Source organism: Epargyreus clarus, unplaced genomic scaffold (genome assembly GCF_041222505.1).
Source record: "Epargyreus clarus isolate Ecla_fem2 unplaced genomic scaffold, WU_Ecla_fem_2.2 ptg000027l, whole genome shotgun sequence".
Lineage (NCBI taxonomy): Eukaryota > Metazoa > Arthropoda > Insecta > Lepidoptera > Hesperiidae > Epargyreus > Epargyreus clarus.
This window is the reverse complement of record NW_027332234.1, coordinates 11,062,733-11,072,289: the sequence shown is the minus strand read 5'-3', so window position 1 is coordinate 11,072,289 and position 9,557 is coordinate 11,062,733. Positions and strand designations below refer to the sequence as shown.

The 9,557-nt window shown below is 40.4% G+C and overlaps 1 protein-coding gene across 1 annotated transcript; it reads left to right on the top strand.

Moving 5' to 3' along the window:
• Positions 1–151: 151 nt before the first annotated feature.
• Positions 152–8,994, top strand: LOC140754030 (protein KATNIP homolog). The gene is made up of 15 exons (XM_073088935.1): positions 152–466; positions 1,184–1,285; positions 1,598–1,692; positions 2,009–2,188; positions 2,481–2,770; positions 3,663–3,839; positions 4,254–4,391; positions 4,550–4,823; positions 4,993–5,220; positions 5,613–5,793; positions 5,948–6,129; positions 6,854–7,007; positions 7,536–7,629; positions 7,810–7,925; positions 8,830–8,994. The coding sequence occupies exons 1-15, from the start codon at positions 390–392 to the stop codon at positions 8,927–8,929; spliced, it is 2,388 nt and encodes a 795-aa protein (XP_072945036.1). The 5' UTR covers positions 152–389; the 3' UTR covers positions 8,930–8,994.
• The last annotated feature ends 563 nt before the right edge of the window (positions 8,995–9,557 follow it).

The window sequence follows — 9,557 nt, the reverse complement described above, 5'->3', positions numbered from 1 at the left end:
CATTATGTAGAGTACTCATATTTTCAATTTTTATTACTACATTAATATAAAAGTTCCTTTATTATTAGTTACATTAGTAAAATATCTATTTTATTGTTTTTCTTATATACATGGTCTTTAAATATCTATTTTTTGTCTAAGTCTATGGTTCCGTTGTTACGGCAACCAAGGTCAAACAAACAGCGCCAAAAATAGGTTTCAAAAGTCCCAAGTGAAAAAATAATTATGTTTATAAAAAATCTAAGATACTGATATATTTTTCTAATAAGTTTTTATTAGATTTCATTAGTGTAAATACCGAATCTTCTTACTAAAGGCCTTGTATGACCTAAATTGGTTTTATTAACAAGTTCAGAACGCAAAGGTTATTATACTCTCATGGCTAAAGGATGGCACAAAAACAAAATGGGTTCGATTATTCGAGCGAGGAAACTGACGCACCTTTGTGGCTGGAAGAGCTTTCCAAGTGAGTTTACAATGATAAACAGGAATAAAAGATCTGTCTATTTCTTATGACACGTATGTATGTACTTACTGCCTTATACTGCCGTATGTACTTACTCCCTTTCCTGAATAGGAACCCTTTCTAGGGTTTGTACATCAACGTCATAAAGAGTGTTGTTAAGTCCAACATAGTTCTTGTACGAGGTAAAAATACCTGGACATATGTACCTGTCATCTTGTATACTTAGTACAATAACAATATAGTAAGGAGAGTAATAACTCATATCCGGGTACCCCATTGAAGCTTAGGTACTGTAATATTTACAATTTCTCCATATTAATTCTGTCTGCTAATTAGGTACACTCTTTAACAAAAAATCGGTGTCAGTCTGAAGTTGTGCGGGTGGTCCTTGGAACTAAACATGCACGTTTTCGCGCTTCGGAGGGCACATCAAACCGTTGGCTAAAAATTATTGACCACTGTGTAGCAAAATAGTTCAACCTTTTCTGAACAATACCATTGATGAGATGTTACCTACGTAAGGGTTTGCAAGCAAGTATAATATTTAATTATAGAGCACAAACGGTAGTGGTCACTGGATGGTCCATGTACATCGGTACATCAATCCTGGACAGGAAAGGAACCCAACCTAGATTACACGTGGATTATTTGTCACATTTCATGTACCCAGCTATTTTATAGTATCTATTGCAATCTCATTTTTGATGGTTATTTTAGGGAGATGAAAGAGACACATATTAAAACCAGTAGCAGTGATTCATCGCCTACCCACCGTCCGCCGCAACTCTATTACAGATACCCAAAAAATGAAAACCATAAGTATTACGAAAATTATATTTATTTCACATAAAATTTCATATTAAAAAACAATATCGTGAAAATATGGACCTCATCTATGTATAATCATTTCTCTTAAACATGTGTGTGTATTTTTTTTTCTTCTTTTAATCATACATCACGAATCATAATTATGAAATTTACTATGAAGCTTAATAGTCTTAAGAATTAAGGATCCTGTGCCTTAGAGTTCTTTAAATCGTATATATTTGTAAAATATATATTTTCCATGATACTGTGGGATTTTTAACTCCTTTTAATAAAGTTCTTTACAAAAAATATTTATTGTATCAGATTGACACGCAGAACCTCCCTGGATTTGGATATGTTGCTGAAGACACAAATGCCATCCGCCGCACATTCAGCCGGCACTTTACGATGTGGGAACGGTAAGCATAAAATATATTTTCAATATCTTCTTCTGTTTACTTTTGCGTAAATTTCGTCTGTGGATTTTGATTTAAAAAGTCAATTGTAAATACAGACAGTGCCATCTATTTTATTGAGCAAAACGTAACGAAAACCGCACGCACACACGACGAATAAACATGCGAAAAAGAGTTATGGAAAATAAAAACAATTCTCAACTAAATTTCTAGCATTTAAACCCAACTACGAACTACTTACAAAATTGCTTTAACTTTTGAAATAACATTTCGTTACGTTTTATGTATTTAACATAACGGTTTTTCTGTAAACTCTCAGGCTATACATTGAACGGCCGAAGGAAAAACAATGCGAACAGCAAACTGGACTGGGGGGATTCGTCCAACGGGATATCCAACGACTTTCTGTCGGATCTGCTGCCACACTACGTGACGCCGCGTCACCGCCGCATGAACAATACCATCGATGAGGATTTTCATGACGTTATCCTGGGATCTAGTATGTCTAGTCGTATCATGTATTTAATTATTTGGGGAGGTGATAGAACCCTTTGTAATTCGGCTTCAACTGCCTGCCAACCTTTGACTGCGTAATAACATCAGTGTTCAGCGCTGCTTTATTTTGGTTTGAAGGATGGGGTAAGGGAGGCATATTGATCTGTGGCCTACCTTAGTTAGGACTCAAGATCTTGGGTTGATGACTAGCATCGTCAACTATCATGGGCGGCAGCTTAGGAATAAGATGTCAATGGAATTAACAATATGTTTTATCACTGATGTCTGTTTTATAGAGCGACAAGAAGTAAGCGGTCATCGAAAGACACTGTTAAGGGAAGCATCGATAAATTTAAGTCATAAGAAACCTTCAAAGTCGAGTTCAACCAAGAAACCAGCGTCGATGGTGGTGCCAAGTAAAAACGTACAAGAGGAGAAAGTGAAGACCGAATTTATTATCCCTGAACTGCCAGAAGGAAGACTATTAGAAATAAAAATATTTAGCAATTGGGGCGACAAATACTTAGTCGGAATGAATGGTATCGAACTATTTGATTCGAAAGGAAATGCCATCGAGATAGAAAAGGTAAGTCACATGACGTAGGTAATATACCAATAGGTTTCTTAGATAGGTACTACTCATCTTTAAATATGTTTATCGATACAGCTTCCAATTTATTCCTGTTGGTAATTTTCTGCTAGATCTTCGCTTTTACCTTACATGCTTTTATATTATAAGGGAATGCCTAATGTCTTTATGTCACCACGTGCTAGTGCAATAGGTCGCGATACACGTGAATGTGTCAATGCATTATCTCTTGATGTTTGTCACAAGACTCACAAGTCGCTGGCGATGACGCGTCAATAAAAACCCAAATGTGGTTAAACTACGGATGTGGTGCGTTATCGGAATATATTTTAATCAACACATTTTCTCTGCATGTATTGAAAGCGCACCCTATACTAAACTGTTGAATCAGTTCAAATGGGCCACTTTATCTCTTACATCTAGGATGGAGAGAAGTTGACCAGATATTTGGGTTGTTCAATGTTTATACTTGACACTTGAACACTTACACATTTACGATATTTGATTAACTAATAAATAAGATAAGGCCGTTTTCCATCTGTCACGTTATATTTAAAGTTACATATGTTCAACAATATTTTAGCATGGGATCATTCCAATGGTGCTCTCAATTTTCCGATTATAAGATCAGTAAGAGATGTTTTCTCCTTAAGTACATCCCGATTTACACTGACGTTGTGAGGACCAGTGCCTCTTTATAAGTTATATTAATTGTAGAACTAGTCAGTAGGAATAAACCATTCTATAAAGTATTTAATTTAGTCATAATGCCACTGCTAACATAGGTATTACACTGATTTCCGTGATTTCGGCCGTCTGTGCAAGTATGGCGTAGAAAAGAGCTATTGTAAGAGTCGTGGCAATCGTTAGTAACGGGCGTGTGTGTCAGGTGTGGTCGGACGGGTCGTGCGGCGACGGCGGCGTGCGCGCGGCGAGCGTGGCGGACGGCGTGGTGCGCACGCGCGACGAGCGCCGCGCCTGGGCCGCCGCCGCGCCCGCCGCCGCGCCGCGCGCGCTCGCCGCGCTGCTCGCGCGCCGCGCCACGCTCGCGCTGCTCAGGATATGGGTATGCTAATACTATGCGACTTTATTACATGATTTTAGTATCGTGGCAAACAAATAGACGGTCACAAAAAGTACCTACAGAGAATTAAACTATACCAACACATACTTTTGAAATTTTTGTCATTAAAAATTTCACCTATTTTTATAAGGACTAAATGTTATGAGAAATTCATGTAATTTACAAAATTTTACCCTTTTTTTGAGAAACATATGTTAGGGTAAAAATAGGGCTATGACATACAATACCCGGCGTAAGAGACGACTAAAAGAGGGCTACCGGGGTTTCGAGGAACTCGAACCGTCCAATAAGCGACCCCGGAAAGGACAGCGGTACTTGCGGGTTGCATACGATTGTAATCATTAGATGATATGTAAAACATATTATAATATGCTACAAACATGTCATAATTTGCAGAACTACAACAAGTCCCGAATACATTCAAGTCGCGGGGTGCGGCTGGTGCAAATAAAACTAGATGATCAGGTCATCTTCTACGGAGAAATTGCGCGCTCCAGCGGGGAACTCAAAGGACTCTTGCCCTCATTCGGTGATGTGAGTTTTTAAATTGCTGTTAGTGCCATGATTCTAGTTAATCTATCATCCTCATTGACCCGTTTTGTTGGGTACAAGTCCATAACCATAATAGTCTAAGTTATAGGGTTTAAATTACATTTTTGCACAATCTTCCAGTTAAAATATTTCCTTCACAGACAATTCTTTTCACAAAGGACCCCGAGATTTTGGAAGCCATTATGGTCAATGACAAAAACTTTCAAGCGCTACTGAAGGACAACGAGCCCGTGAGTGACCCCTTCAGTGTTATAGAGAAGCGGCCGCCCACGGCTAATGACAATAAGAGTAACGTGAGCCCTACCGAGACAGGCACGGTCGTGATGGAGGAAAGGACCCCGAAATATGTTGCAAAGCAAATTAAACTGACTCTCATGTCTAACTGGGGGCAGAAGCATTTGATTGGATTGACCGGTAAGCGCGTTACTTCTTGGCCAAAATAATAGCAGAATAAATACTTAGTAAAAATCCTAATATCTTCTTATCGTGACATTATTTGAGGATATAAACAGGTTTTTGTGTGAAAATTCTACCTTTTTATTTTCCAATTAGCCAGTTCTTAAACTATGAACTTTTTTGCAAGGAATCGACGTTTTATGCTACAACGAGTCAGTCAAAGTGCATCGTGCATACGCCTACATGTCACATATAAGCGACGATCGCGAGGAGGGCTTGCTGCTCGACTGCCACAGCCTGCTCAACGGCCGGAACATCACCACCTGCCTCGACGACATGTGGTGCACTACGTTCGTGCCGGGGACCAAGTTCTGCCACATCGTGCTCGATTTTAAGGAACCTACGGAAATCACTAGTGAGTTTTATAGTCCCATTGCTCGTTAAACGAGCAGATCGTGGATGATATTATGTGATATACGGTTTTCAAACCCGGAACCAAGTTTTGCCACATTGTTTTTGCTTAATGGATCAACTGAAATCATTAGAGACGTTTCTGTTTTTTCATTTATTACTTTCTAGTTCTACTTTCTACTAACCTTCTAAAGTATCTTTATCTCTGAACTGAATTTTTGATTGCATCATCAGATTAAAACATATATTGCGGGAGATCAGCTAACTGTACGCGTGGCAGGACGCGTTACATTTGATTTTATTTTTAAACTTTAAAATTTTTTCTGATGATGACTTATATTCTCACACTTCTGACCGTTCTCGAGAAGAGTTGACTAACCGTACTGCCGCCACTAGGTGTCCGCGTGTGGAATTACAACGGCGGTCTCTCACTGTCGTACTGCGGCGCGGCGCGTGTCCGCGTGTGTGTGGACGGCGGCGCGCGCGGCTCGCTGCTGCTGCGGCGCGCGCCCGGACACGCCGCCTACGACTACGTGCAGCACCTCGACCTCGCCGCACTCCACACCGCCCCCGACAGGTGCGATGTGTTGATACCGTTGCTCCTATAGCCGTAACCAAGGATCATCATAGTCATACTTACAGCGAAGGCAAAGTTTTCGGATAAATCCCGTAAAATGAGCGTAAAATATATTTTTATTATTCATGGTTCATTTCTCATTTTTTTCTTATAGATTGGAAGATGTACGAGTTCCGGATAACTTGCCAATGGACTGCTATTTTGATATGAGAGCGCCAACGGGATTTGTGCTGCAGATCAGCATCTTTTCCACTTGGGGAGACCCTTACTATGTGGGTCTTACTGGTGTAGAGCTGTATGACCCGCACGGCAATGTGATACCAGTCACAGAGTCAAGTTTGTATATAGTTATTTAATAAATAAATGTTTTGGGTAATCTTGATGGTTTATGGTTTGGTTCTAATTTTGATGACTAAAAAATTATACCATAATTTTTTGCTTCTCCAACTTTGGCGTGATACACCGATATCAGTCCAACAAATGTTATTTTGTAAAACACGTTTTGTTTTAAATATTTCGTAACACCGCATAAACTGTTTAAAGTGATAACAGATAATCTATTTAAATAAGTAGTATATCTGTCTAGAAATTGTTTACGTATAGTATGCGCCAAACTGCTAGTCCGCTCTGAAGTTGTTGCGAGCACGTGCAGTCATACAATTTGCTATGGCGACGCGATTCATTTCTGATTTTTTTTTAAATAGAGGAATAGCAGATGAGCATGCAGTCCACCTGATGGTAAATGGCTACTACCGCCCATGGATATCTGTAATCAACCCCAGATAGGATTAGATATTCCTACCTGAGGTCGGCCACAGTTGCGCCGCTACCTCTGAGGCCTAAGCTGGAATGCCTCGGAAAAGTATGTCTCCCTTAACACACCTTTCAAATCGGAACACAGCAACGCTTAACACTGCTGTTATTAGGCAGAAATGGGTGTGGCGGTGGTGTCGGCGGAGTCGAACCACAAAGGGTTCTACCACCTTCAGTATTCAGAGCGGACTAGCAGTTTTACGCGGACTATAGGTACTTACATCCATAATTCCACACTGTCCGACAGACGTGTGCGCGCACCCGGCGAGCGTGAACGCGCTGGCGGGCGCGTGCGGGCGCGACGTGCGCACCCCCGCGCGCCTCGTCGACGGCCGCAACGCGCGCGCGCACGACGCCGCGCACTGCTGGCTCGCGCCGCTGCTGCCGCACACGCTCAACAGGCACGCGCGCACACACACACAAACACACACACACACACATATTGACACAAACGAGATGCGGTGACTTAAACACACGCTTAAACGATAAATGCACTCACACACACACACACACACACACACACACACACAGACAAGATGCGGTGACATAAACATACACTTAAACGATACATACACTCACACACACACACACACACAGAGACACAAACACAGACGAGATGCGGTGACATAAACACACGCTTAAACGATACACACGGGCACTCAACGGTCATACGCGGCAAACGCACACTCACACACAAATGCACAACTGCTGCATACGGACACTGCAAACACAATGTTGCTCGTTTTGTTTCGAACTAAGTGAAACCTAAACGAATTTTGAATTACCCTCTAATTATTTCTTATCTCCAGTTTTATACAATATTACACCTGCAAATACACATTTTTAAGAGACTTATTTTAAATTGACTTCATCGTCAACCATGATTTTAAATCGTTATTTAATTTTTTAATCATTGTTTTAATTTTCAGAGTTTTTTTCGTGTTCGATATACCAATATCTGTTTATGGTATGAAGATTTGGAATTATGGAAAAACGCCTACGAGGGGAGTTAAAGAATTTGGAGTGAGTTTGTTTGTGTTCATATCACTCACCAAGCTTTGATCAGTATTACTTCAAAGTGTGTCTTTGAATATACACAAAATATTAAAAAATCTTATTAGTATATATCGCTCACAAATTTAAACGCTTATTAGATCAGTATTGATCTGTTAGTAACAGTAGATGATACCTGATTGTGTTCAGGTATTGATGGACGATTTGCTGATATACAACGGTACGCTGGAGTGCGCAACGGGTGATGAACTGGTGCCGCAATGGATATGCTTTCAAGACGTCGATGGTGATACTTTGACATCAAGGTGAGTGTGTTGTTGATATATTGAAAAAAATCTATTGATTTTCCATTAAATTAATATGTTTTTAGTGTGTACAAATACAATAATTAAGTATGTGTAATCTTATATGTAGGTAAGCATTAATCAAATACGAATAATTTTTTTTATAAAATGTAATTAGCAAAAGTAAACAATATGTTTTCTACTTAATAGTAGGCAATTTATCCCTATATAGCTGCCCTATTCAAGATTCGCCACGTGTGTTTTTATTTTAATTTGTAGTGTAAACGAATTTAGCAGACACTTGTGTACTGTCCGATTTGTCTAAAGACGGTGGTCTTTATGTCGGTCCTGTGTAAAGAGACAAAGAAACGTTCGTGTATTATCTTAGTCATGTATAGTCCACGTGAAACTGCGAGTCCGCTCTAAATATAGAAATGAATCGCGTCTCAAATTGCATGACTAAACCTGTTCGTAACAACTTCAGAGCGGACCAGCAGTTAAGTGCGGACTATACTTTGTTCGTTTGTCCACTGCACCGTCACAGAGCCGATACCGAGAACGAGATTATTTTGGGGTAGATTTTAAATTGTCGTGACGGCGATAGTTTGTCCACCGCGACCGATATCGGCTATTTATTTTGGTCCTGCTGTCACATACGTGACGGCAGTCTATGGATAAGTTCCAATATGTTTTATATTGCTGGCACATCGGCCCGTCAAAATCTCGGTAGCGATCTAGCGGTCACGCCGGTCTACTCGAAATATAGGCGGCCGGGATGACGGTGCCCGGGTGACGGACGTGTGGTGGACGAGCGACTATAGTAAATGTATGTACGCTACTTCGGCACCATCATTAATTATCGGTATCGGCTCGGTGACGGTGGCGTATGTCTGAATGTGTATATTGACGCGTGTCCGTCGCGCAGTCCGTCGCAGGCTCGCGAGCGCGGCGCCACGCGCGGCAGCGGCGCCGCGCCGCCCGCCGCGCGCCCGCACACCGGCGTGCACGCGCCCGCCACATACTGACACCGTGACCTCACACCCGCCCACACGCACACTGACTCGAGCCCTCCTACCAACTACCACTGGTATAGTCCGAGTAAAACTGCTAGTCCGCTCTGAATATAAAAATGAATCGCGTCGCCATAGCAAATTGTACGACTACACCTGCTCTCAACAACTTCAGCGCGGACTAGCAGTTTGGCGGGGACTATACCTAATAAATGTAATTTGACTGCGTTATTGCTGCAGTTACATTTAAGAGAAACTATAACAAAGTTAAACATTTTTTAATTGATGTTCAAACCTAGTAAAATATTTCAAATCAGTTTTGTTTTTTTCAAAAACAATTATTATTGAACGTTTTAAAAATGAATTTCTGTTGTAGTCTTTATAATAAAGGTCTCTCCATACATAATGTGGGGAGACTCCAAAATGTACCGTAATATAAGTGTAATAAGGTCTGTTAAAAATTGAATAGTCCATCGTCTTATAAATAAATAAGTTGTTTTAGTAAACTGTCTCAACACAATAAAATAAATTTTATTTGGCCCATGGCTGATGCGTCACTTGCTAACTATATAATAAATAAATGGAATTTATTTAACGCACATGTCCCAAATAGGTAATACTAAATAATAATTTTGTTTTAAAA